Source organism: Poecilia formosa, unplaced genomic scaffold, assembly GCF_000485575.1.
Source record: "Poecilia formosa unplaced genomic scaffold, Poecilia_formosa-5.1.2 Scaffold367, whole genome shotgun sequence".
In the NCBI taxonomy this organism is placed as follows: Eukaryota; Metazoa; Chordata; class Actinopteri; order Cyprinodontiformes; family Poeciliidae; genus Poecilia; species Poecilia formosa.
This window is the reverse complement of record NW_006800306.1, coordinates 207049-234807: the sequence shown is the minus strand read 5'-3', so window position 1 is coordinate 234807 and position 27759 is coordinate 207049. Positions and strand designations below refer to the sequence as shown.

At 40.1% G+C, this 27759-nt stretch overlaps 2 protein-coding genes across 2 annotated transcripts in view; both read right to left on the bottom strand.

Annotated features, from left to right (window-relative positions):
• Positions 1 to 27759, bottom strand: part of ttn.2 (titin, tandem duplicate 2) — a 209617-nt gene that overhangs the window by 112166 nt on the left and 69692 nt on the right. The window contains exons 70-106 of the mRNA XM_016662277.1: positions 27433 to 27711; positions 26605 to 26892; positions 25995 to 26282; positions 25600 to 25890; positions 24342 to 24629; positions 23597 to 23701; positions 23235 to 23520; positions 22977 to 23160; positions 22470 to 22553; positions 22075 to 22342; positions 20908 to 21168; positions 19663 to 19872; positions 19486 to 19563; positions 19361 to 19387; positions 18297 to 18353; positions 18161 to 18205; positions 17974 to 18021; positions 17441 to 17497; positions 16878 to 16949; positions 16397 to 16450; positions 16233 to 16313; positions 16039 to 16101; positions 15555 to 15827; positions 15017 to 15169; positions 14727 to 14831; positions 14451 to 14549; positions 13638 to 14276; positions 12404 to 12469; positions 11616 to 12218; positions 11277 to 11345; positions 5275 to 5340; positions 5002 to 5085; positions 4848 to 4919; positions 4511 to 4555; positions 1714 to 3360; positions 1210 to 1260; positions 726 to 1124 (exon numbers count right to left, since the gene is read on the bottom strand). Coding sequence (XP_016517763.1) covers positions 726 to 1124; positions 1210 to 1260; positions 1714 to 3360; positions 4511 to 4555; positions 4848 to 4919; positions 5002 to 5085; positions 5275 to 5340; positions 11277 to 11345; positions 11616 to 12218; positions 12404 to 12469; positions 13638 to 14276; positions 14451 to 14549; positions 14727 to 14831; positions 15017 to 15169; positions 15555 to 15827; positions 16039 to 16101; positions 16233 to 16313; positions 16397 to 16450; positions 16878 to 16949; positions 17441 to 17497; positions 17974 to 18021; positions 18161 to 18205; positions 18297 to 18353; positions 19361 to 19387; positions 19486 to 19563; positions 19663 to 19872; positions 20908 to 21168; positions 22075 to 22342; positions 22470 to 22553; positions 22977 to 23160; positions 23235 to 23520; positions 23597 to 23701; positions 24342 to 24629; positions 25600 to 25890; positions 25995 to 26282; positions 26605 to 26892; positions 27433 to 27711 — 7785 coding nt within the window. The remainder of the gene's footprint in view (positions 1 to 725; positions 1125 to 1209; positions 1261 to 1713; positions 3361 to 4510; positions 4556 to 4847; positions 4920 to 5001; positions 5086 to 5274; positions 5341 to 11276; positions 11346 to 11615; positions 12219 to 12403; positions 12470 to 13637; positions 14277 to 14450; positions 14550 to 14726; positions 14832 to 15016; positions 15170 to 15554; positions 15828 to 16038; positions 16102 to 16232; positions 16314 to 16396; positions 16451 to 16877; positions 16950 to 17440; positions 17498 to 17973; positions 18022 to 18160; positions 18206 to 18296; positions 18354 to 19360; positions 19388 to 19485; positions 19564 to 19662; positions 19873 to 20907; positions 21169 to 22074; positions 22343 to 22469; positions 22554 to 22976; positions 23161 to 23234; positions 23521 to 23596; positions 23702 to 24341; positions 24630 to 25599; positions 25891 to 25994; positions 26283 to 26604; positions 26893 to 27432; positions 27712 to 27759) is intronic.
• Positions 6251 to 11238, bottom strand: LOC103153919 (axoneme-associated protein mst101(2)-like). Its single transcript, XM_016662282.1, has one exon. The coding sequence runs from the start codon at positions 10979 to 10981 to the stop codon at positions 6491 to 6493; it is 4491 nt and encodes a 1496-aa protein (XP_016517768.1). The 5' UTR covers positions 10982 to 11238; the 3' UTR covers positions 6251 to 6490.

Below are 27759 nucleotides of genomic sequence, written 5' to 3'. Positions count from 1 at the left end.
CGGTCATATCCAGAATGTTCTCAGAGGCCTGGTTGTGAGTGAATGTATGAAGGGCACAACTATTATACTGAAGTAGGGCTGGAAGATATGACTGAAAAACGCATCAGAGTTTCATATTGACCAATATCATTACTTTCCAATTTGTTTTTGTTTTAAATATCTAAATATTGCCAAACTCACAAGAAAGTGGTGGGGCCTTCCCTGTTTTATCCACAGTTTTCACTCCCCGCTGTTGTTTTTTATTTTTAAGCATTTATGAAGAATGGTGGAGAAACATTAAAACTGCTGCAGTGCAGGTTACTTAACAGGTTGTTGCTAGGTAACCACAAGTTAATCAACAGGTTGTTGCTAGGTAACCACAAGTTAATAAACAGGTTGTTGCTTGGTAACCAAAGAAAGAGTGAGTCATTTATTTCATGTCACCAAGCTTACTTAGCTAGCCTTGATCGTTTGATTAGCTAAAGCCTTTCCTCTGTCTAAATCCCCCAGAATGCTATGCAGTTGTAAATTGGGGTTTAGTGAAGTTGTTGAAAATGCTATCGGATATATTATCTACTGATACTGATCAAGTGTCTATCACTATACGTATTGTTTTTGATTTATTGTCCAGAATTATCCTGAAGGTTCTAGTTACGTTTCCCTCTGAAGTCTAGAAGGCCAAATAAAAAGACACATGAAGTATCTGAAACAGTGTTGGTATGATTAACCAAATGAAGCTGGATTACCTTCAACTATGAGCTTGGCAGTGCAGGAAATCTCCTTTCCAGCATTCTTGGCCACGCAGGTGTATTCTCCAGTGTCGGACAGCTGGACATCAATGATGTGCAGCTTCCGATCTTTGCCGTCAGAGATGAACTTGTGCTTGGGACTCTCACGCAGGTTGCCGCCATCTTTCATCCAGGAGGTGACGGCCGTAGAGGGAGAAACCTCACACTCAAACACGGCCGATGAGCCGATGGACTCGGCCTCCTTGAGGACAATATTTTCAAGCTTCTTGATGAACTTCAGGGGAACAGCTTTGAGTTTGAAACCTGCAAAAGGTTCCTCTGGTGGTGTGGGGCCGCCTCTGCCACCAGGCTTCATGCCCCGACCTCTGCCCTCTCCGGGCGATGGCGTTTGCTTGGCTGAAAGAGGATTTTAACATACAGACATGAGTCTAAACAATGATATTTTTGAGTACTGGTGTGGACATTAAGAAAGCACACTTACGTTTTAGCCCTCTGCCTCTGCCTCTTCCTGCTTCCTCTGCCGGCTGCCCCTCTGTTTAGAAACAACTACCATTAATCTTCTGCTTCACAATAAAACAGTTTATTGTTTTTTATGAACAAGCAAATGGACGGCCATATGCAATGTTGTTTATGTCAGGAATTGAATGAAGGGAGACAAGCAGAATAATGAATTATGTATTATATTTTCACAATGACACAATTTTCACACCATTAGGAGATGACATGAACGTAAAGATGGCATTATGATGGGATGAACACATATTGGGCAGATGAGAATGAAATGGCAGACAAACGCAGATGACTTAACAAGACCGTCTGGAAGAGATGGATGTGATGGACACAAACATGTAAAAAACACAACAAAATGATCCGCAGGAGGGATTTAGATGGAAAGCATGGTGGGAATGGATGGAGATTATTGAAGGCATGAATGGAGGATTTTTCTTGGTCGCCACCCAACACGTTGGGGTTGCCACCTTCTCACCTCTCTGGGTTACCCCAGGAACCTCCAAGGCACCTTCTTCTCCTTCACCTTCCCAGTCCTCTGAGCCATAGCTGTCCCGTGGAACCAGCTCCCAGCCCCAGGCTTCCTCTTCCTCCAGCTCAGCCTCTTCCTCTGCCTCCTCTTCAAACACCTCCTCCTCTGGCTGAGTGGCGACCTTCTTTATTTGCACAGCCCCGGGAGAGATCTCCTTCACTGCGGGAACTTTCTTTTTGCCAGGCTCTGCTGGTTTGACAGCCTTCGCCTCTTCTGGTGATGGTTTCTTTGGAACCTTTTTAAGAGTTGCAGCTTCAACAGAGTCTTTGGGTGAAACGCTTTTTGGCTCTTTTTTAAGTTTGTCAATGCTCGGCCTCCTCTCAGCCGTAGCTGCTTCTGCCTCCTTGAGTTTTTCAACTTTAGGAGAAGGAGTCTTTTTCAGCTCTGCCTTTTTGAGCTGCTCCACTGGCTTCAGTGCTACGTCTTCCTTCTCCTCTTTAGCCTTGGGTATAACTCCTTTCTTTGGCTCCAAAGCCTTAGGTTTGACCTCCTCTGGAGTCTTCTCAGGCTTCTTGTCAGGCTTCTTGTCAGGTGTCTTCTCTGTTGGAGCTGTGTCTACCTCCTCCTTTGGCTTCTCCGGCTTTTTCTCAGGAGCTTCAGGGACGTCAGGTTTCTTGGGCTTAGCCTCTGGCTCTTTTGCCTTTGGTTTTTCATCAGGACTGGTGCGACGGCGCTGCAGGTCATCAGATGGTTTCCTGTCTTTCTCCTCTGGGGGTTTCTTCTCAGGCTCCTCAGCTTCTTTGGAAGGTTTGGAGAAGGGCTTCAGTTTGACGCTTTCCACTTCCTGTTCTGTTGTTGGGATTTTCTTCCCTTTAGTTGGTGCTTTGACCTCCTCTGGCTCTTTCTCTGGAGTTTTCTTTTTATCTGCTGGCTTTGGTACCTTAGTTGGAGGCTCCTTTACCTCAGGGAGTGCCTCCGCAGGTTTCTTTGCTGGCTCTTTGGGTTCCACCTCTCGCGGGATCCTTTCTCCCTTCTGGAAAGGCACACTATCTCTCTCTGGCCTCTCCTTCTTATCTTTCTCTGGCTCTTCTAAAGGTTCAACAGGCTTCTCAAAAGGTTTGAGCTTGACTACTTCTGGTTCAGCTTCAGACAAGGGCAACTTTTTCACTTTTTTTGGTGCTGCACTGGGAGGAGCAGGTTCCTCTTCTTTTGGCGCTTTTGGGGTTTTCTTAAGAGATATCTTGTCTTCTGGTTTCTCATCTTTTGGGGTGGGCTTCTGGCGGGTCCAAGCGTCTTTTGGAGTTTCTTTTTCTTCCTCCTCTTTAGGCTTGATAACATCTGGCTTTTTCACCACATCAGGTTTCTCTTTGGGTTTCCTTTCTTCAACAGTCCGTCTGGTGACAACAGACATCTCAAAAGACTCTTCTTCATGCACCATTTCCTCGGCATGGAAAACGGTGGTCTTGGTGACTTTCTGAGGTTTTCGTTCCTCTTCAGATTCTGTCAGTGGAACCGATGGGACCTTCTTAAGCGTGACGACCTCTTGCTCCTCTTCCACTTCCCTCATGACTCTGGTTGCTTTCTTCAAGGTGGGAATCTCAAACGTCCCGTCCTCTGTGACTTGAATTTTACCCTTTTTGTGCTGAACAGTTTCTGAGGCAGTAAAGGTCTGACATTACTGAATGACACAGGACTGACATCACAGTTCTTGCAACACAGAACACACATATAACGTTATAGAAAATGTTCAACAAATATGCTAAACACAGATATAAGAAGAGGAATAATATTTCACATTTTGTCACGTTACAACCACAAATCCCAAAGTATTTCAACAAAAATCCAACGTCATATTAAACACTGGTGGATTCACTGGGCCATGTTCAGGATTTTATTTTAGAGTATCAGAGTCAAGGGGACTGAAAGCAACTGCACACTTCTTGTTTTTGTAAAATCCTTAAAAAGCCAATGAATCCACTAAAGTTGGTGGTTGTGAAGTGATAAATTGTGAAAAAAAGTCAGGTAACATCAATACTTTTTGCAAGGCACTGCAGGGTAATTTAAACTAATTAAGACACTGAGAAAATTTAAAGTAAAACTGCACAGATCTAATTTTCTTTTATATTTGTGAAAACTTTCTTGGCGGTATTCATTATAGTGCGTATTTGGTGTTTGCTAACTTTGCACATCCGTCTAACTCACAATGCCGTCATCAAAACAGATTTCCACTTCAAATTGGACTGGCCAGCTAATAATGTCTCCCATATTTAAACTTCATATTATACATTTAGAGCAGAAACTTCCCATGATTACATAAACCATGATTTAAGTTTTACCTTCTCCTGGTAGCTGAAAATGATTATAGTGTAAAAGAAAGCTGTAAGGTAGCTTTACATTAAAACAGAACACTCTGATGTAAACCTGAATTTGAACTTGTTTCCTCTCTTATTCAGAAGCAAGAAAATGCAATCTGATGCAAAAAGAGAGCAAATTGCTCTTTTGTCTTGTACTTTAAGGGCCTGAATGTGCTAGCATCACACATGCTATTTGCCTTGTGAGTAATAAGCTGCAACATAACAGAAAATGGAGCTGATAGTGCAATGAATCAGGGTCCATTTTCTTAAAAGTCGAATATCTGATTAGTTGAGATGCTTATTTCTCAAGTTAATGCCAAGTAATTTCTGTATTGAGCAAAACAAAGCAGCAATTAGTGATGGTTTGCTTTGGCGCCCAACATTGTGTTCAGGAGTAGATTTTCTGCCATCTGCTGGTTGTTTTGAGGTACAGTGAGAAATGGTCTTACCTTTCTGGACTCCTCCAGGTGTCTGGACCGGTCCTTTGGTTTCATCTAATACAGAAGGATAGGGAAGAAACTCATTAGGTTTTGGTTATTAATAACAATGTGACTCGTTTTCCTTGAAGACTGTAAGAAACATTTAATTATCGCACAGTAGAGGTAAAGAATTAAGGTGAGATATAAGAAGATGTTTAAAAATGTGCATGCTTTTGTTGCACTAAAGAGGAAAAGGTCAACATGACCCATATTAGTAAAGACATGAACATCTGGTGATGAAATAAGAGGTTTTAAAAGATGGATCTAACTGAAAGATAAAGAGGACGGTTCTCTGGAGGTCCTCTACCTTTCAGAGCTGGCTTTTCTTCTTCTGGAACCACCTTAGTCGGTTCTTCAGCCTTCACAACAGGCTTGACCACTTTCAAGAGCAACATTAGATTAATCAGATGTTTGGCAAACTAGCACCCAAACATTCCTTCAACCGTTTTCTGTCTGAATACCTGGTTTTGTTTCCTCTGGTGGAGGGATTTTCTTTTGAGTAACTTCAGGTCTTTTGGGGGCTTCTCCAACTTTTGGTTTGATTTCTTCAGGTACAAAGAAAAGATGAAAATTTGCACAAACGTCTTAAGAACATGTTAATCTGAACTCAGAGAAGTTTAAACCCAAGAGATCATTTTCTGACCTCGATGTTCAGGATAAAGTTTCAAAGATTTGCTTTTTTCCAAGAGCGCATTCTGTCACGAATGCCTTTAAAACCAAAGAAAGTTGAGTACCTTCTGGAGGAGGAGCTGGCTTCACTTCTTTGGGTTCTGGAGGGAACTCCTTCTCCTTCACAACAACTTAAAAGATAAATAAGACAACAATCAGACAAACATTCAGACAGAGGTAAGAATTCAAGCACGGCAAAGAAAAACCAGCCTTTAGGCAGCTGGAAGACCAAACAGCCTCACCACACCGGTTCAGACACACACTGGATAGAAGAGTTAGAGAAACGGCAAGGGGGAAAATCCAACGCAACCCATCTGCGTTTCCATTACAAACGTGTGCAAAACTCTGTTGATATTCTGCTGATGGTGAAAAAACACAATTTTTAAATTGTGGTGCTTCCATTAAGTAAAATACAATTAAAATCACACATGAATAAGTTTGCTCACACAATATTTCATTAAAAACTTGCAGAGCCATCCTCCTCCTACCTGTCGTTTTCTTTGTCTTTTCCCTAAGTAGTAATATCCGGTTGTTCATCACATGACTGGTGTGACTCGAAAAAATGTTTCCATTGCAGTTTTACAAAATACACTAATCTCTTTAAAGGATAAAAACACCTCATCCTAGCACAAAAAGTTTATAGAAAAACATGAGTTTTTTCAAAAGTGGCATGTTTCCATTAAGCAAATTTATTTTTGTAATTCCAATTTGCGCAATTAAATGGTTAGTAGCAAATTTCCATTGGTCTCATAATTGCGCAAAGTGTAAATATGATAATGAATGTTAATAACAGAAACACACAATTTACAGAAAAAAATAAAATTTTTTTAGTCAAAAGTTTCTGTGCTAGAATAAATTAGGTTTTTGGTTTTATTGAAATTAGTGTATTTCACAAAACTGCAATAGAAACATTTTTTTTGCATCACACAAGACGTGATTATCAACTGGATGATAATACTGGAAGAAAAGACAACATGATGATGTCACTGCTATTTTTTTAAATTTTTTAAAGACTTATGTGAACAAACTTATTCATGTGATTTTAACTGTGTTCCTCATTTAATGGAATTACCACAATTGTGAAACTGCGTTTTTTTCAACATAAGCAGAATATCAAGAACGTTTTGGACACATTTGTAATGGAAACGCAGCAGACAAGTGAAGACAGATTGTGCTTGAACATAATGGGTGACATGACATGGAGGTCCTTCTGGACGGTGATATGGATGTGGAGAATCCCCACAGGAAGTGATGTCGGGTGCTCAGATCAGAAACTTGTGCTCAGTGACAGTTTCCCTCCTCTGTACCTCTGGACGTTTCTTGAAGAAAGAGATTTTCTTTCTCTTCTGGCTCCGCAGTCAGACCCTTCGTTTCTGTGACGGACTGCACTCCTTGGCGTTCTGCCTCGGTTCTGGTTTCGTGTGTTTTTGGAAGCATGGAGTGGATATGTGGCGTGGTTCTGGTGTGTTCTGATGGGTAGCCAGTGGTGCTGACTTTGGGTTTATCTGTTACTGAGGGCTCAAAGCCAGGCCGACCTTGGGTTAGTTCTCTCTCTGCCTGTTTGTCTTTACGTCGAACACCAGCAGACATGTTGGGTTCAATTGGTTGCTCTGACGTCTTTGAATCTCTAAGATATTCTCTTCTTCCTTCAGTTGTGTCCGATTCCTTAGACGTCACATCGGGTGTAGACGTCAGAGAGACTTTTTTCCCTCCACCAATAGTTGCTGCCTTTTCTTTCTCTGGAACCGTCTTTGCCTGAACTGTAGCATCAGATTTATCTCCTCTATATGCAGTAATTTGTGAAGGAAGGTCTGTAGGACTGATTAGTTCATCTTGACTTTGCAAAGTTTTTGCTTCAACAAATAATTTTCTTTCTGTTTCGAGCTTTAGTTCCCTAACATTCACGTCAATCTCTTCAGGCTGATCTAACGCATGTATTTGATCTTTTGTGGATCTTTCTATTAGAACAGAAACATCACCTGACATGTAAACAGTTTCTCCTGGTCTAACGTCTTTTACTTGAGAATCAGGGGACATATATGCCTGTGTGGTATCTAGCATCTCCTGTGTGAGTGCATGCATTGATTTTTCATACGCCACATCCATAACTGGCGTCTCTGAAACTTTTTGTTTTGCTTCCTGCTGCTCCATCATTGCAGTCTGGGAAATGTCATGAAAATAACCTCTAACTGTTTCCGTTTTAGACGTAAAGCTTTCAATTGGTGACTTTTCTCTACGTTTCACCCTCTGTTGTGTTTTATCTTCACTAGCTTTGTCTGTTGTGAGGTTTTTCACCTCTAACTCATCTGGACTGACTGAGTCAAACATTTTCTCTGTTACCACTTCAACATTTGCCTCCAGGTTATCAGGAGCTGTAGCTCTTTGTAAATGGTCTGATTTAAAGTCACCAACATCAGTGATGAGATGTTTTTCAGACGGTATTTCCATCAAAGTTGCAGCTGCGACTGCTTTCTGCTGCTGTTTTGTTTCTGGAAAAAGCTGGCTAATTTCTCCATGTTCTTGTTTTACTCTTACCGTCCTGGAAAGTTCTCCATCTTTTGTTTCGGTCATGCGTTTGGGAGGAAATGAAGCTGGTTTGTCAAGGATGTTAACTTTTTCAAGAGGAACTTCCTTGGCTTTTGGTTCTGATCTAACTTGAGACTTTAATTGATCTTGCTCTACTCTTGTAGGCAGCTTGTCTGCTCCATCTTCTACCTTTATTTGTTTAGTCTTCTTTAGAGACGAGGCTTTATTGTCATCTACGGCTATACCAGATGTTTCGAACACCACCTCCATCACAGGAGCCACAGAAAGTTTCATTAATGTTTTTGGTGTTTCAGCTTCTTCAGCTGTAGTAAAACATCCATATTCCTGTTTGAAAACAGTTGCCTTGGCCTCTTTGTCTTGAAATTTTGTATCTTTTGCTTTCAGAGATTTGGATTTCTTTCTTGCAACATCTTGTATAATTTCTGTTTGGTCCAACTTCTCCTCTTCAGTTGCTCCTTGTGAAATCTGGTTGGATTCTTCTGTTTTCTGTCCTTTTCTTGCAGCTTCAGTTTCTGTGTTTGAGGTTTTCATCTCCTCAGCTGGACGACTTGTGGTGGTTTTCTCCACTTCAATAATTTCTTCTGCATTTTCTGCGTCTCTTAGATATTTCTCTATTGAAATATTTCCCAGAACTTCAGTTTTCTCTGGTTTATTAAAGATCTTTAAGTCTCTGACCCTATCATCGGTATTTTCTGGTCTCTGTTGTGTTTCAGTTTCTTTCTGTCCACCAGGAACCTCTGGTGTCTTTCTCTGTACTTTCTCCAGTTCTTCTTGTGTTGGTTTAAAACCCTCTAACTCATCAACTATTGCATCCGTCTTTTGTAACTTCTTGGTCGTCAGGGCTTCCTCTGTTGATGTGCTCCCTTCAGCTACCTTTGGGTCTACCTGAGGCTCTTTCCTAACTGAAGTTTCTTCTACATTAGCTGGAACATCAGCCTCATCTAAGACTTTTACTTTAAATTGTTGTTTTGTAGATTTTCCTCTTCTGTCAGTTTTAGTTGTGTCTTTATCTCTGACTAACTTTGGTTGAAAGTTTTGGTCTGTTCCCTCTACAGTTTGGTCCATTTCCTTCATTTCCTTTGGAAAACCCTCAGCTTCACCTGTTGCAAACCCACCTCCTTGGATTTCTGACAGATTTTCTGCAGATCGTTCTTGCTTCATGGCTCCAGGTAAAGGTTTGTCAGTTCTGTCATAGACAGACGTAAGGCTGGCTTTATCCAAATGGCAGATGGTTTTTGACAGGATTTGCTTGTCTTCAGTTATGAACTCAGATGTTGACTCTTCTGGAGAAACTTTCAAAGTTCTCCCTTTAACTCCACTGGTTTTTATCTGGTCTTGTTCACTGATCGACCCCTGAGGCTTGATGATTCTCTCTTTGGGTAACATATCATCATCTGTTGGTTGATAAACTTGTTCTTTATCTTTGTCAAGTACATCACCTTTAATCATTTTTCTGCTTTTATCCATTACAAGTGAAACTTCTTCATCTGAAATATCAATTGTTTGGGGAAACTTTTGTTTTTTATTCTCTAAGGAAATAAAAACCTTTGGAGAACCTAAATCTTTTGTTTCACCAGATGCTGACTCAGTTTCTTTGATATTTGATAGTTTAGGTGTTTCTTCACCACCAATCATCGTTTTGTCTTCACTGACTGTTTGTTTTGTGGTTTTGTCCACAGCTGATGCTGGTTTTAATGGGATATGTTTGTCCAAAGCATCTGTAGGTTTTACAAACTTGGATAAAACTGATTCCTCTGGAGAAACATCTGCCTGTTTCACTTCCTCAATGACTGAAAACTCTGATTGTCTCATTTCTGGTAGTTTCTCGGTTTCTTCAACAGTTTCTTCTGTGTTTATTTGTGAAACTTTTCTTTCCATTTGTTCCTGTGTTGCTTGTTTCTCTTTAATGGCAGAAACTTTCAACATTTTATCTGTAACTTTACTGATGTTTATCTGGTCTTGTCCGATGATCGACCCCTGAGCTTTGCTCATTCTCTCTGTAGTCAACATTTTTTCAGATGCTGGCTGTTCTTTTTGCTCATCATCTTTTGTTGTTTTCTTAGTTTTAACTGGTTTTGATGGACTTTCTTTCTGTAAAACATCTGCAGTTTTCTCAAACTTTATAAAATTTTCTTCCTTTGGAGGAAAATCTGCTTCACTGATTTCTTGGTCATCAGTTAAAAACTCAGTTTTTGAGACCACTTTGTTTTGTTCATCTATGTCAGCCATTTTGTCTTTGATTGGCAGCCCTTCCTTTGTTAAAACTGTTTTTATTGGTAGTTGATTATCCACAGCGTCTTTAGTTTTCATTAGTTTTTGTCTTTTCTCTTTAGATGATCTTGAATCCTTCAGATCACCGTCTATTTGACCAGATTGCTCATAAACTGCCAGTAATTCAATTTCTTCTAAACTTTCCTCTCTTACTTTTTCTTCTTCCTGCACACTTTTAGCCTCTTTAGGAGGAGAAACTTTAAGAGTTTTATCTTTAACTGTACTAATGGTGACCTGATCTAGTTCAGTAACAGGTTGAGTTTCTGTACATTCCTCAGCTGGATGCGACGATTTCTTGTCGATAAATCTCTGAACTGTTTCAGGTTTTCCATCTTTTCTAAGCGACTCTGCTTCAGTCTCATCCTCCACTATGAAGCTTTCTGATGGGATCTTTCTGCCGGAAGCTTCTTTAGTTTTAGCAAACCTCTGTCTTCTCATCTTGGTGGATATTGATGTTTTCTGAGGAACTTCCTCAGGAACTGGGAACTCCTTGTCTGGGACTATGTGCTGCTTTTCAGAAACTGTGACTTCACTCAAAGTTTCTTTGTCTTGAAGTGAAGTGTCATCTCCACCTAATGTCTGCAGTTTTGGTTTCTCTGCAGCTTCTTTTTTTAAACTCCTGGTACTAATGTCAGCGAGTTTTGATGAAACGTTTGTTTCAATGACCTCGTGTGAATCAGTTTCATGAATTGTTGAGTCTAGATCTTTATGAGGAGTTTGTTCTGATGTATGCTCTTCTATCATTACAGATATTTTTGGTTTGTCTTTAAATTTATGGTTTGTAATTAATCTGTTTGCTGCAGAAACATGAAGAATTTCATGTTTTCCAGTTTCAGCAGCTTCTTTAGTCTCTTCTATGTCTTTGGGAACCAATCTCTGTCGTCTATGTTCATTATGTTTATCCTGAACTTTAATCACATTAATTTTTTTGTCAGTTGAAGGAAAAAAGCCCATTTCCTCTAAACCCTCAGTAACAGATATTTCTTCAGCTTTTTTGCTGGTTTCTTGTGTCTCAGATTCAATATTCTTGCGTTCTTTACTTGGACCTTCGTGTTCTGCACATGATGCTCTTTTCCTGTCCGCTACAAGAGTTGTGAATGATGCTGAAGGTTGGAAAAATTGAACAGTTGTGAAGAGAAAGCACCATGAGGCGGTGCCAAGAGGTTAGAAACAAACAGACACAAACAGTTGGTGTTAAATGATTGATAATAAAGAGGTTAAATAAAAGACAATGGTTGTGGTTTTCTACCTTTCTCCACTTTCTTTTCTTTTGTCTCAGCAGGTTTGGAAGGAAGCTTCTTGAGTTTGTCTTCAGTTTCTTTAAAGAATAATCAAATTAAGTTTTAGGTTTGGACATTTAAGAGAAACAAAAGAGAAACAAAAGACGACAAAAACATCAACAGGCGGCGGATCGAAGGCGACAAAACAAACTCAGAAATGGGATAAAAAGATGGAAAATGATGTTAAACAGAAGAACGGATGTGAAATGGTGACCCCTGGTGGTTGCTGAGGATATTGCATAAAGAATAAACAACCTCCAACCCACCAGAGTCTGATGAAACAGTTAAATATGACGTAATGATGGTACCTCCAGCGGCTGTTTCTGAGGGAATCTTTGTCTCTTCTTCTGGTTTTAAAGAGACTGAAGGTTTCATCCGATCCTGGATTAAGAGTTTGTGTTTCTGAGGAGGAACGTCTTCAGACTTCAGCTGCTCTGCTTCTGGCACAAACTTGGTAATCAACTCCAGCTCTGTGATCGACTCTGACGTCTCTAGTTCTGCTTTCACAGAGCGGTAGTCCGGTTTTACATCAAACACCGGTTCAGACCTCACCTTTTCCTCTTCGGTTAGCTCAAAAGATGCAACCGATTCAGTTAACTCTGATTTACTTTCTGTCTTTTTCACTTCTCTGTGAGTTTCCTCTCCTGCTCTGCTGAGTTTTTCTGAGATTTTCTCAGATTTCACACTGATAACCTCCAATTTTTCACTTGTTTTTCTCGCCAACTCTTCTTTAACTGAACGTTTTTCTTCAGTTTTGCCTTTGCTCCTCGTTTCGTCTGCTGGTGATTTGATCTCTTCAGGCTCATCTTCGTTCACTTTTGCTTTAACTTTGTGTTTTATCTCAGAGATTTTAACAGATTTTCTCTCCTCTTCCTGTTTCCTCTGAGTTTCTTCTGGTTTCTCAGTTAGAACTGGTTTTGTAGAAGAAGAGGCGTCATGCAGCGACGCCAAGAGGTGAGAATAAAACACAGAGACAAACATCTACGTTAGAGGGATTAATTCAAAGACTGACGATAATCCATGCTGGATTTTATCATCAGGACTTAAAAAGAGGATGCGGTTACAGTAATCCATCTCGTTTTCAGACGGTCGGTACCTTTTTCAACAGGAACAAAGACTTTCTTCTCCTGACGAATCTTCTCCGTTTTCTCAACTACAGGTTCTTTTATTCAGGTTGTTTTTTACCCCAAGATGGTGAGATCAAAGAAGATTGTTATAAAGAAATAAAGTTAAGACAGTTAGAAACAAACACACAGAAAGATCCAGAAAACACAAAAATATGACAGTTTAAAGAGACGTGGAAGATATTCTGAAACAGCAGCAAAATCTGGAACTTTTCAGATTATTATACGAAATGCGGGGTGATTTCTTTTGTAAAGATGTAAAGGATACAACAATTCTGAGCATAAGGTGTAAATACTCAGGTTTAAAGGCAAAAAGATGTCAAATGATGCCTAAATGTGGATAAAAAGTTTAAGAGAAATTCAGCTGTATTTGAGGTTCTGAGGTCAGTTTTGCTGTCAAGTTTAAAAATTAACACATTTTCTTCAAGGTTCCCTGTTTTAAATAATTAGGAGTGTATGATATAGTATAGTTCTTTGATTCAACTTTTTATTGTTGTGAAGCTTTGACTTGCTAATATTTAACATCTGAAGTCCACTTTCTCCATCATATCATTTCCTTCTTTCTTTTTTCTTTCTTTTTTGTCCTCACTCCACTTTTTGAACCTTTTTGTCACTAATCGTAGTTATCATCACTTTCTTTCTCTTTCTTTTCTCTACCTAACTCTCTGTCCAGGATGCTACGTCATTTATTTATATGAAAATTTGGGCTGTCAACGTTAACACAAGCGACTCCTCAGAACTGAACGCATTAAATTTCTGAATTTTACATAACAGAGTAACTGGACTACATGGTTTATCCAATCTTCCCTCCAAGTTTCTCTACAGCGCCCCCTGGTGGCCATCACTTTGAAAAACTGTTATAGATATTCGTCATACATGCAGCTCAAAGTTAGAGAAAAAAGGTTTAAAATACAAAATCATAATTACAAGAATAAAGTCGAAATAATATGAGAATAGAGTGACAATACTACAACTTTATTCTCGTAATATTATGATGTTGATTTTTTCATAATTCAAAGCAAAGCTGAACTCAGAAAGAACTTCCAAATACACCTGAATTTATCTAGAAACTTTAACATTTTGGTTTTACTTCTGTGGCGACGTTCTGTAATATTTAACCCGTTCTGTGTTGGAGCTGATGAATGCTGAACTAAGAGATGTTTCATGAAGAAGACAAACGGAGAAAAAGAGTCGATGTTTTTGTACCTTTCTGAAGAGATTCTTCTCGTTCTGCTCCAACCTTCTCAGGTGTTTTAACAGAAACACCTTCAAAGGTTTTCTCTGCTTGTTTCTCTGGTTTCACTTTGTCAACTTTCACAGGAGGTTTTTTCTGACTGATCACCTCTTCAGCCTTTTTCTGAGGAGGTTTAACCTCAGGCTTTGTCTCAGGAATTTTCTCTGGGAGTTTTTCAGGAATTTTCTCTGGAAGTTTCTCAGAGACTTTTTCTGGACGTTTCTCTGAGATTTTTTCTTGAATTTTTTCTGGGATTTTCTCTGGAAGTTTCTCAGAGATTTTTTCTGGATGTTTCTCTACAATTTTTTCTGGAAGTTTCTCTGAGATTTTTTCTGGACGTTTCTCAGAAATTTTCTCTGGAAGTTTTTCTGGAATTTTTTCCTGTACTTTCTCTGGAAGTTTTTCTGGAATTTTTTCCTGTATTTTCTCTGGGATTCTTTCAGCCACCACCTTCTGTACAACTTCCTGTTTACTTTCTGGCATCTTCTGCGGAGTTTTTTCCTTCACCTCAGCTTTCCTTGCTGCCGTTTCAGATATTTTTTCAGGTTTTTTGCCCAACACAGCCTCCTCATCAGGCATTTTCTGGTCAGATTTCTGTTGGGGCTTGAGAGCTTTAAGAGGGTTTGACAGAAAAACATGCAGAAGACATGACCATAAAGAAGAGAATGTGCTAACGCACAATAAAAGGTTATAGCTCACTCATATGGTCTTTTTTGTCAAGCAAAACAAAAAAGAGAGGTTAATTTCCTAAAATGTAACATATTTTAAGACCAGGTTGAGAGTACCTTTGTCCTTCTGAGCTGGCTCTTCTTTGGGAGGAGCAGCTTTAGGTTCGGGTTTCTTCGCTGCTTTTGGAAGATCGGGAACTTTTTCTTCCACGGGAACTTTAAAGAGTACCGTTGACAAATATTACAAGACTTTTCAAGGTCAGAATGTAAAAACACTCCACTGAGCGTCACAAACAGAAAGACATGACTGAAACAAACACGGCATGCATCCTCATCATCACGAAAAGAACTTCAGGTTTTAATGTCAGAAGCTGCAGAATGAGCTTCGGATACCTTTGACTGTCTTCTTCTGAGGTTCCTCTGCCTCTTTCTGTACTTTCTGTGGGACTGAAGGAGGTGGAGGATCAGCCACCTCCTTCTTTACTGGTTCTTCTGGCACTTTAAAAAGAACAGATTACCCTCTGTCACTATGGTAACTGAACCTAAAGACAGTCAGTTCTCTCAAAGAAGGAGGTAAAAAGGTTAATAAGACACAATCGGACTCAGACGAGGATTATTTTCTGGGTTAAATAATCCAGAAGTTTGAGCAAACGAAGGGGTTTGTGTTAGAAGACGTTGTGTACCTTTCTTCTGAGGTTCCTTTGGTTCTGGTGTTGGTTCTGCAGGTTCTGGTTTAGGAGGTTCAGGTTTACGGACTTCTGGTTTTGTTTTCTTCGGTTCTGGCTTTGGTTTTGGAGCTTCTGGTTCAGGTTTGATCTTTGCAGCCTCTTCAGGGGCTTAAAGTGACATTCAGACGGTTTCAGACCAAAGACAGTGAAAGAATCGCTTCCGCGTTCGAAGCTAAACAGTTTGTTTTCATACAACCGTGAAAACTCAACACACGGATGCAAACAGAGCAGAACGTACAAGAGCTGAAACGATTAACTGGATTAATCGATTATTGAAATAATCATCAAGTAATTTAGTAATTGATTAATTGTTAACAGGAGTACATACATATACATTGTGGATTTAAGATAGAGTTTTTAAAGTGTAAATATGTAAATGAAACATCTGCAGAATGTACCAATTTTTTTCCTGATTAATTGATCAATCGACTAATCGATTAATCGTCAGAATAATTGAAAACAAATAATCGTTAGTTGCCGCCCTAGAGCATACCTTTGGATGGAGGAGTCACTGGCTTTGCTTCTGGTTCCGCTTTGGAAGCTGGAGCAGGCTTAACATTTGGTTCTGGTTCTTTTGGAGCTGGAACAGGTTTAGCCTTTGGTTCTGGTTCTTTTGGAGCTGGAACAGTTTTAGCTTTTGGTTCTGGTTCTTTTGGAGCTGGAGCGGGTTTAGCCTTTGGTTCTGGCTCTGCCTTTGGAGCTGGAGCGGGTTTGGCTTCAGGAACCAGTTTCTTGGGCTCAGCTGGAACCTGAGGTTTGGCTTCATCTTCATTTATGCAACATAAACATTAGCTGACATTAGAGTCTGAAGAAGAGTTTTAAAGAGGTTGAAGACTAAGAAGAAAGAGGAAGATTAACAGAAAAACAGACACCAGCGAAGTCCAAACAGAACAGAACAGAACAAACCCGGATCAAACATCATGAAGAAGTTAAGAGGCTGAAACTCCAGATGGGAGCCACAAGGAAGAAATACAGACCTTTGGTTGGAAGTCCGGGCTTCTCTTTTGGAGCAGCGACTGGTTTCTTCACCTCCTCTGGTTCTTGTAAAGACACATTAAAACACAAAATAAGCTAAAAATAACAATTAAAGGAGCAAAAGCAAAACATAAGAGCATTAACCCTCATTGAGAGGAAAATCAAGGTAAACAACATTCATGCAGTAGTTTAATACCTTTGGGAGCAGAAACTTCCTTCTTCTCTGGGACTGAAACTGCAGGAACCTTTTCCTCCACTGGCTTCCTGGCTTCTGGTTCTGCAGGTTTTAGTTAAATAGTATGAATATTTTCAAGAATACTGAACAGCCACACATGAATCCATCCCTGAACGCATTCATACTTTTCTTGGGTTCCTCCACAGCTGCAGTTGGCTTCTCTTCTGGCTTCTTCTCAACTTTGGAATAAAAATAAAACACAAACCATGTTAGGAATAAATGAGAATCACATGTGAAGTTACTTTAAAACAGGTCAGAAGTAACAATCCCAAAAAATATAAATATAAATATGCTATTCTCTTTTGTACATTTCTGTCGCGACACAGGTCTTAGATTTAACTGATGATGGTCTTAAGAATGTCTTAAATAAACTTAAGTTTGAGTTGGTGAAATCTGCAGAAACCCTGAAATCTGATCAATCAAACTTTGAATGATGTTTCTGCTTCACATGTGGCTGAACTATGAAGCTCATCTGAACTGTATCACTACCTGAACACAACACGTTGATTTTTGTCTCGTTGGAAAAAGATATTGCAGAAATAATACAAAAAATAATAATCTTAAACTCAATTAGAGGATATAAATCTTGATGGAGCTTCATGTTACCTTTAGCTGGGATTTCCTCCCTCAGTTCAACTTTCATGATCTCCACTTTTTCTTCAACAGCAACTCTGGCAGCTGAAATAAGACACAGCAACATAAAGACGAATAATCAGGGTCTGAAAACATTTATAGCTATGACAGAGTATTAGGCCACGCTAAGAAAGGAACAAAAAAAAAACACAATTATGAGAACAAAGTAATAAAATTGTGAGAATCATAGAATTAGGAGAATGAACTCGTATCAGAATAGTCACAATTTCACATGAATAAAGTTGTATGAGAATAAAGTCGCAATAATGAGAGCAGTTGCAGTATTACTAGAATAAAGTCATAATATTATGACTTTATTCTTGTAATGTTATGACTCATATGATTTCAACTTTATTCACATAATACTTTGACTTTATTCTTGCAATTATATTTTTTATTTTTCTTTGTGTGGCCCTAATACATAACATCAAGAAAATCCTAAGAAAAATCTGCTTGGTAGAAAATATTCTTTGATTTTGTGTTAAAAAGAGGTTATTAAAAGAGAAAAAAGAGCAACATAAACACAACGGTGATACCTTTAGTCTCTGAAATCTGTTGTGTTACAGTCTCTTCTGTCCAGCTCTGATACTCGACTGAAGACGATCAAAATCACAGGACAGAAGACAAATATGAGACAAACAGTCTGACATTAAATAACGAAGCTTTCTGACGTCTCAGAGGAGAAACCAGTTTACACCAGTAGAAGAAATCTGAAGTTAGAATAAGTGGTTACCATCGTTCACACACACCAAAAACACCACAGATAAGGGAGTGTTAGAGGAAGAAGTGAAGCACACAGTGAAAAAAGAAAATCAGGACAAAGCAAAATTTATCCAAGATGGTGATATTGAAATGGTTATGAAGGAGAAAAGAAGCAGATGTGGGTCAAATCTACGTCATAACTCCAGGGACGTCACTAAATAAGAACAGATTTTACCAACTACATTAAAGCGTTATTATTTTTAATCCTGACAGGATGAAAGTATGAAGGATGGTGTTGCTATCTGTCCCAGATCTGCTCAGATGGTCAGAAGGTGATGAAGAGGATGAGGAGGGAGAAACACGGTACCTGTCTGCTGCGCCTCCTCTTCATACTGATACGAATATTCAGCTGATTCTTGTAAAGGAAAACAAAACATTTAAGCCCCATTATTACGTAAAAATATGTTTAGTTTAGCTGTTAAGGTTTGGGTTAATCTGATTAGTCACATTTGAACAAATTATCCTCAGGTTGAGGAAGATTTCTGGATAAGTACCTCTCTGTTCGATCTTTTCTTCATACTGATAGAACTCAGCAGATTCTTGAAGAAAAACACATTTTGTGTCTGTTAGAAGTCATGAAGAACCGCTTCAGGTTTTACTTTAGTCCCTGCAGCAGTCGGTGAATCTTACCTTGAATTTCTTCTGATGAAGGCACTTCAGGCCTCTGAACCGAAGAATCTGGGAAATCTACACAATACGGAGAACGGTTCAAACCAAACAGCTTTCCTGCTGTAAATCTCAACCGTCATCATTTGTCTTTTTTACCTTCCGAAACACTTTATACCAAATTTAATAATACACTTTGGAATAATTACATTTGAAAACGGGAATTTAACAAACACATAAATTTATGACAATGACCGACATCCTTTCTGCCATATCTGTGTTTTCAGTAAGTTGTTTTTGGCTGTTTTATTGTTTCATCCGGATATTTCGTGCATGTGCACAAAGCTGGAGGGCACAAATGCGATTCATTTACTTGCCATCCATAGCAGCGCTGCTGCGGTGAAACTATTCTGTTAAAGTGAAACCTGGAGATGTAGGATTTATATTTATTAGGCACAATGCGCCAAAGCAAGAGAAAAATGATGCAGAAAAACTGTTGAAGAATCTTGTGCATACTTTGCTCGTGTTCCTGTAAGACGCTAAGCTACGTGTGTTCAGGCTGAAGTCACGTAAATTTGTTATGAATTATCGATACTGTTATTTGAGTAAAATTTCTGGATACTTCACTGACTGAAGAAGAAGCTTGTTTTAACCAAAATTTACCAGATGTACACCTGCAGTTTCAAAAGTTTCATATTAAAATAAACTGATTTGGATTTTTTTTTATTTATGCCTAATTTTGTTATTTATATGAATTATTTAAATTTTGTTCTATAAAATACCAGTAATTCAACAAAACTTTAATTTGGTCCATCTGTTTATGTAATTTTAAGTATTAAATGTTTTTATATTACAATCAGTTTCTCAGTACTCGAGTCGCCTTTTTACAAAACACTTTTTCACTCTTGCGTAATTTCTTGGGTTTTTCTTTTTACTTTTATTCGAGTAAAGATTTGTTGGAATACTTGTTGCTTTTACTTAAATACAGTTTTTCTGCAAATGTGACTCCACATCTGAATGGACAAGAGTTTCCAAAAAGTGTCCCTTCTGAATAAAATCTTTAATTTTCTGAATAATAAATCACTCACCTGTCGGTACCATCGCTAATTCGATTTCTGTGAAAAAAAAAAGAGTGCGGTTTGTGTTAAAGCCTGAGATCGACAGTCACAGCTGATCAGAAGCAGAAAAGTTGCTGCCTGACTAATAACTGTACCTTTGCCAGACAAATAAAGCTCAGCTGTGCTCTTAGCCTCTCCTCTGGGCTCCAATCTCACAATCACTGAGTAAACGCCTACATGGGAGGATTAGTGATGAAGACACTCAGGTCACAAAGAACAGCAAGAGGAGAAAATCTGCAGGGGCCTCTGGAGCCCGGTTGGGCTCTACACACCTTCGTCTTCAATGGTCACATTTCGAATGACCATGAAATGCCTCCTGCCTTCGCTTCTGAAGGTGTACTTAGTGCATTCTTTCAGTTCCCAGGTGTCTTTGTACCAAGAAACGATTGCGTTGTCGAAGGACACCTCGCACTCGAAGGTGGCCGACTGGCGCTCGTTGACTTCCACGTTGTGGATGCGTTTGGTGAAATGAATTTGTTCGGCTAAAACAGATAAAGACGTGAATGGGTGAACGTGACAGTAACTGGGTGGCAGTTTTTCACCAACACAAGAGCCACACGGTTAGAGAAGACCACCAGACGGATGTTGATGGGACGTTATGCTGACTGGTTGTTGTTGAGGATGATGGTGAAAGATGATCATGGAGGATATTAAGACAGAATAAATCCAAAAAGAAAAGGAAAAAAGAAGGCAAAAGCAAACAGCCGACATTAGTTATAGGGTGTTTTCACACCAGTGGACTCGGTTTGATTGGGGACCAAAAGTGCAACATTTGTTACATTTTCAGCTGGACCAGTTTGTTTTCACACTGTGTGGTCTCAAACAATCCCAACCAATAAAAAAACAGTTCCATCAGTCACCTGTGGAGGCGCTGCACCAAGAACTACTGAAGGAAACGAAACAAAAACCTCCAACAAAGAAGCTGAACACCACTTCCTTCTTCAAGCTGACCTATTTTTACTTTTATTTATCTTTTTTGTTGCAACAAAGTCTTTATTATATTAATTTGAATGTATTTTTTACACATTTAAAACTAAAATGTACAAATAATTTTATTTTGCTTATTTATGTATAAATTTATTAAACTTTTTTTAAACCTTACTTTGCATTTTACAACACTTGGTTATTTTATATTATTTTTATTGTAATCTGATGTTACTTATAGTGTTGAAGGTATTTCTATGTCCTGTTATTTGTTCAAAATAAAGTACATTTAACTTAAAAAACTAGTATTAAAAAAAACTGAGACCAAGGTTTGAATGCAGTTCAGAGTTTGATTTTTTGGTCTGAACCAGAGTTTGATTTTTTGGTCTGAACCAGAGTTTGATTTTTTGGTCTGAACCAGAGTTTGATTATGTGCTCACTTCTCCCCAAACCAACCGGACTTTCAGACAAACGGACTGGAGTTTGATTAAATCTGGACTGGTGTGAATCCACCCTCAGTCGGATGAACTGGAAGAGGTTAGTAATCGGGCAGAGCATCCATCACGTCTACAGGAAGGTTTCCAGGTACAAACCTTCCACCTTGAGGTCCGCCGAGGACTCCAGGTGCTGGTATCTGCAGGAGTATCTGCCCCGGTCTTCAGACTTCAGGTCTTTGATCAGAAGCTTCTGAACTTTGTGTTTCACTTCGGACGAATACCTCCCCTTCATCTCTAACTGCTTTCCGTTTTTAAACCACTGAGCCTCGACGTTAGGAACAGACAACTGACAAGACAGAGTGCAGGCCTGGCCTTCCTTACCCGACGTGTCCTGCAGGTGCTTCTCCACCTCCACCTCTGAAACACAAAGACGCAGAAATTCAGCTTCTGCTCCGACTGGAAACTCAGTTTGAGATGCTGGGTTGTGTCCAGGCAGGGAGCGGTTTCATATGAAAAGTCATGGTTTCAAAACCTCTAAAATACTCTGTCATATCGTTCCTGTGGTCTAAGTACAACAGAGTACTTATACCACATAGTAAGAAAAATAAAAATAAAAATACGAGAATAAAGCCAAAATAATATGAGAGTAAACTCATAATATTTAAAAAATAATGTCATATTGCAAGAATAATGTTGCACATGAATTAAGTCGGAGTAATGCGAGTATAATTAGTTTAAAATAATAATATTTCAAGAATGAAGTTCGAGAATAAAGTCCTAATAAAACGAGAAAAATGTCATAATATTTTGAGTGTCTTTACAAAAATAAACTCCCACGTGAATAAAGATGAAATAATATAAGAATAAAGTCATAAATAATAATATGAGTATAAAGTAATAATATTAAGAATAAAGTCGTATAAGAATATTTTTGAAATATTTTGAGAATAGCCATATTACCAGAGTATTATGACTTCATTCTTTTTCATTTTTTTGTTTTTTTAGCATGGTCCTTACAGTCAGTCGTTAGATCTTCCAAAGAGAATTAAAGCTCACAATGACAATAGAGATCTTGTCTAATTTGAATTTCTAGTCAAAGTAACATGTCTGCCCTAATTGTTCTTTTCGAACAGCTTCAGTTCTGGCAGCAACATGGTGAAGATGAATCCACAAATCATTAAGCATTTAAGAAGCAAATCACCAATTCACATCAAAACATGATAAACAAAATGCAAAATAACACATTTTAGAGCTAAAACAATAATACCGTGTTATATTATCATAGTTTCATTCCGGCCCAGGCCCAATGGTGTCGGTACTGACCCGTGACGGTGAGCTTGGCGCTGGAGATGTGCGGCCCACACACCACCCGGTAGTTGCCCTGGTCGGACGGCTGGCACCTCTTGATCTTGAGCAGGTGGCGGTCGCCGCTGATGCTGATGTCGTATTTGTCGTCGGTGTCAAGCTTCTGCGTCCCCTTGTACCACGACAGCGTGATCTCTGGGTAGTTGATCTTGATCTCGCACTCAAACTCCGCCTCTTCGTTGGTGAAGACGGACTGGTTGGAGATGTCCTTCACCACAGTGACGGGCTGCAGGCGCAACAAGACAGTTACCCCTCATGACGGTGACAGAAACTGCAACATTTTCAAGGCGACACTTTATTGTTTCCTCAATATTTATTAACGTTGAAGTGTTTAGCAGTCGGTGTGTCCTGACCTCTGTCCTCTCCATCCTCTTCTGCAGGTCGGCCACCAACCGAGCCATGTCCTCATCTGACTCTCTGTCTCCACGTTCCACTTCCTGCCAACAACAACAACATTACTCAGCAACGTCCTCAAATAAGAAGTCCTGCACTGCAAAAACTTTTCTTCTTACCGAGTATTTTAGGTCTGGTTTCTCTTGCAAATATCTTAGTACACTTGAAATAAAACTAAAATCAGTAATATATAGGAGCTAGTTTTAGGTAAATAATTCCTTAATATTTAATAAAAGTACTAGTTTCACTGGCAGATTATAACTTATAACAATAGATAGGTGAAATATTTAATAAATATTAAGGAATTATTGACTTAAAACAAGATCCTTTATCTGGCTCAAAAGTTACTTATGAGGTAGTTTAGTTTTATTTTAAGTGTAATAAGGCATTTGCTTTAGAAACCTAAAATACTTGGTCAGAGTTTGTGTTTTTGCAGTGAGATGAGCAGCAGACTGTGGGAGCCTCACCGGTCTTCCACTTTCTTCGCCCCTCTCTTTCTTGAGCTGCTCGATGGCCTGCAGCAGTCCTCTGTAGTCGGTGATGCCGTACATACGGGCGTATTTCTCGTACTCTTTGGGGTCGACGTTTCTCAGCAGCTCAACAATGTCGATGTCCTTCTCCTCCTGCGGACTCTTCTGCTTCGATGGCGTCCTGAGGGCGACAGATCAGATGTTAGGAGTTCGTTCTCACAGATTTCAGCTGAGAAAGTTCTTGAATGAACTCACTTCTTCAGTTTGGCTCGGAGGTCTCCCTCCAGCTGCGGCGCCTCTTTCTTTCCGTCAACATGCATGTCGGCGTTGCACTCGATCTCGCCGTGCTTGTTGGAGGCAACGCACCGGTACTGACCCGAGTCCGACTTGGTCACCTCTCGGATCTCCAACTTGGACTCCTGACCTTTCTGCACGATGGAGATGCGGCCGCCGTGGGTGAGCTGCCTCCATTTTCCCTTCATCCACTTCACACTTGGGATGGGTTCTCCTCCAACCTTAGCGATGAAGGTGGCAGTTCCCTCTGCAGAGAGAGGTGGAGGTCAGGACAGGAAACAAACACTTTCTAAAGGTTTTTTTCTCCACTTTGAGGGTCTTACTCTCTGTAACATGTAAGGATTTGGGTTCTTCGATGAAGAATAGATTATCCAGTTTTTTGGTTGGAGCTGCTGCTGGAGTCTCAGGTTTAGCTGCTCCTGGTTTCTCTGTAAGACAACAACACAAGGAAACATTTTTATTTGTCTTACCAGCTAAACAGTAAACTAAATACACAGCATTTATAGTCAGATTTCTGCAGAGAAATAAATGAGTAAATTATTATAAATGTAGAAAAACAAATCCTGCAGGTTTGCCAGATTAAAAAAAAAAAAAAAAAATCAGCAAACCATATGCAAAAATTTTGTCTTTTTAGCAACAATATCAGGATGCAGCTCACTCTTGCTTTATTTAGACATTTATTAAATGGTCATGCTCAATACTGTGTTTCGGTCCCTATTACTAATAAATTAAATTAAAAGCAAAACCCTGGATGAATACTTTGTGTTGCACCTTACCCAGAAACAATGAAAAAAAAAAATAACCCACAAGAAATTTCACATACAAGTGAAATGTATGTTAGAATCTTTTTGTTATAAGTGAGATGCTAATGGAACAAGCACTTTTTCATCAATATTAAGGAATTACTGACAATCTCCTAAATCTTGCTCAAAAGTTACTTGTCAGTTAGTTTTCTCTTATTTGAGATGTAACACGACTAGAAACTAGAAAAAATACTTGGTAAAATGTTGTGTTTTGCAGTGAAGGTTTAGATACTGGCTGATGAACAGGAGGCCGTTCGGGTTTTACCTTTCACTGTGACTTTGGCCTTGCAGAACTCGGCGCCGGCTTCATTTGTAGCCTTGCAGAGGTAATCGCCAGCGTCGTGTTTGGAGGCTGAGCTGATCTCCAGACTGGCCGTACCATCAGAGAAGCCGAGCCTGATGCTGCCGGCTGATGAAAGCTCCTTCCTGTCCTTCATCCACTGGACCTTCAGAGGAGCGGATCCGCAGACGTGACACCTGAGGCTCAGCTTGTCGCCTTCATCCACAGTCACTGGTTTGAGTGGAACGTCAAACACTGGAGGCTTCTTGGCTTCTGCAGATGAGATCAAATGGTTTGAACTCAGCTGCAGACACAGTGATCAGTTTAATCTAGAAACAAAACTTGTGCACCAGGCACCAATGGGCGATCCATTTCATTCTGTACAACACATTTTTACAAAAAACAAGTTTCTGAAAAGGTACTAAAAAGTCAGAGTGGGCCTGTGGGCAGAGGCCGTCAGTTTATCACACTGACAAAAGAATGAATACCAAAAGATTTGTGATTTTGGTGACCCTTCAGCTGCTTGAAATAACAGACTGGAAAACACCAACAGAGACTATAACAGGCAAAAACAGAGACAGGAACAAACCAAATAACCAACAGGAACAAATAAAAAAAGAATAATGCTCAGCTGCAGAGCATTATTCTGCAGCTGAGCATTATCCTTCACCTAGTAAAAGTGAAGGAAATTGAAGGGGACCTGTTATGCTTCCATGAACATGTTACTATATGTCTATGGGGGAAATTATTCCTAGATAATGAGAATTTAGTTGTTTTAGGGCCTCCTGTCACTTTAAATTAAAATAACAATTGTCTTTCCAGAGCATGTAAATCCAGCAGTAAAACCAGCTGACCAAACTGGTTGGAGCTTCACTTGGGTTGCTAGGTGACTGGTGGAACTCTGCTGGGGTTGCTAGGCAACAGAACGTTTTTGAAACAGCTCATTTTCAAGACACCAAAGAACATTAGCTTATTGCCATAAAATGGCTGGGTGGTTTTTTTAAGCAATTGGGCTGTTTGTAGAAGCAGTGGAGACCCAAATGGAAGTACAAAGACATGCAAAATGAACATTTCGCATAACAGGTCTCCTTTAAAATGTATCTGAACTATTATTTCTAAGTGGAATCTAACTTCTTTTACAGCCACAGGTTGTTTTTCGTTGTATTATTTAAAAATCTTTATCGTCTTAAAGCGTTTGACACATCAGCCGATCGACTGAGTGACCTTTGAACACCAGACCCACCCAGGATGCCCACAGTGACGTCGCAGGAAGCTCTTCCAGCTTCGTTGGAGGCCTGGCAGGAGTACCTGCCGCTGTCGGTCACCTGGCTGCTCTTGATGCACAGCACCGCCACATTGCTCTTAAAGCTGATATCGTATTTGTCAGAGCTGTGGATTTCCTTGCCGTCTTTGAACCAGCTGACAGAAACGGGCTGAGAGCCGGAGACTCTGCCCTCGATTTTTACCAGTTTGCCCTCCATGTCTTCGATGTGCTCCGAGGGCTTTTTGGTGAACATCGGTGGATTTTTACGCTCTGAAACCAAGAGGGAAAAGAAACGGTGAAGAGAAGAAGTGGGTACTCACCTAAGACTTCCCCTCAGATGGGTTTGAGGGTTTTGGATGAGAAGACCAAAATACCTTTGACAGAGATGTCAGTGGAACAAGAGTCCTTCCCCATGTCATTGGAGGCATGGCAGAAGTATTTCCCTGTGTCACCTTTATCCGCCTTCAGTATGGTCAGGTGGGCGGTGTTTTCCACACAGCTGATCTTATAGTTCCCACCAGAGCGGATATCTTTATGGTCTTTGGACCATGTGACTTTGATGGGGGCGGACCCAGTCATGTGACACTCCATTTCGATGCTGTCACCCACCGTCACCTCCCGCGGTGACAACTTTCTGTCAAAGACCGGAGCGTATCTGGGTTCTGCAGACCCATGAAGGAGCAGCAAGAAGATAAAACAAGAAATCTTTAGATGGACCCCAGCTGTTTTGACACATTACTACAGCACAGAAAGGTTTCTAAACCCCTTACTCTCCACTGCACACATAGTCTTAACATCAGTAGTGTCCAAATATCTTGATTGTTTAAATGCTTTAAACAAACAAGACTCATTCTTGATCCAAGTTCATGAACTCGGCTGTATCTAATGACACCTGTAACCGTTTGTCATCAAAAGCAGAGTTAAACTAAGACCCAGAATCCTCTGCTTCCTTTGCAAACATCCTCCAGTGGGACTATAACAGACCTTGCATGGTGAGTTTGGCTCTGCAGGAAGTTGAGCCAACACTGTTGGTCGCCACGCATGTATATTCCCCAGAATGCCTCATTTCGCCATGGCCGATCTGCAGCACAGCCGTGTTGTCGTCATACAGCATAGAGAACTCGCCTCCCTGCATCAGCGGCTCGCCGTCTTTCAGCCATGACACCTCAATGGGTGATGAGCCGGCGACACGGCACTCAAAACGCACCGCCTGGCCCTCTGTCTCCTGCAGGCTGGTGATCTTTTTGGGGAAGGAAGGAGGCGTTTTGGCCTCTGGAGAAAACAGAGGAACAGTAGGTGTCAGGATTTCTCTAAATTCAGTTCTTAGGGTGAATTCACACCAGGCTGTTTAGTCCGCTTTATTCAAACTCCAGTTTGTTTGTCTAGAAATTCTGGTTCACACGGAAGTGTGAAAGCTGATCTGGACCAAAAAAGTGAACTCTGGTCCATTTAAAAAAATACAAAAGCAGGAAGGAAACTATAGTGCAGGGCATTCTGGGTAAATAAAAACCAAAAGAAATGCAAGTTTAGTGCTAACAGGAGAAATGACAATGACAAAAGAGAAATCCTAAATCTGATGCGACTCCATTCTTTTTTACATTTTGCGTAAAAGGAAGTTGGCTCAGTGTCTTCTTCAGTGTAATTTCCTTCAGTAGTTCTTGGTGCAGTGCCACCACAGGCAAGGAGGGGAACAAGTTTTCAATTAGTTTGATTCATTTGACGCAGTGCAGTGTGAAAGAGAACCACAACAGCTGAAAATATAAGAAATATTCCGACAGTCTATGGGACTATCAGGTGTGAAAACGTCCTTACCGAGAACATTGAGTCTGCAGGTGGAGGAGGCAGAGCCGATCTTGTTCTCCGCCTTGCAGGTGTACTCCCCGATGTCAGCCTTGGTGGCTTTGCTGAGCTTCAGACTGGCGACGCCCTTTGAGTACTCCAACTTACAGCTGGAGCTGGACCGCACTTTGCCGTCAGCCTTGAACCAGGACACCTTGATCTCAGGTGTACCTGCCACCTGGCACTTCAGACACACTGCATCACCAGCGGTCACCTCCATGGGCTCCAGAGATTCAACAAAGTATGGAGGCTCTGATGACACAATGAAACATGGGAGTGAGGACTTCTGGGATTCTTCGG

Coding starts and splice junctions, on each gene's coding strand:
- LOC103153919 (XM_016662282.1), bottom strand. CDS start 10,981: ATGGGCTTTTTTCCTTCAACTGACAAAAAAATTAATGTGATTAAAGTT.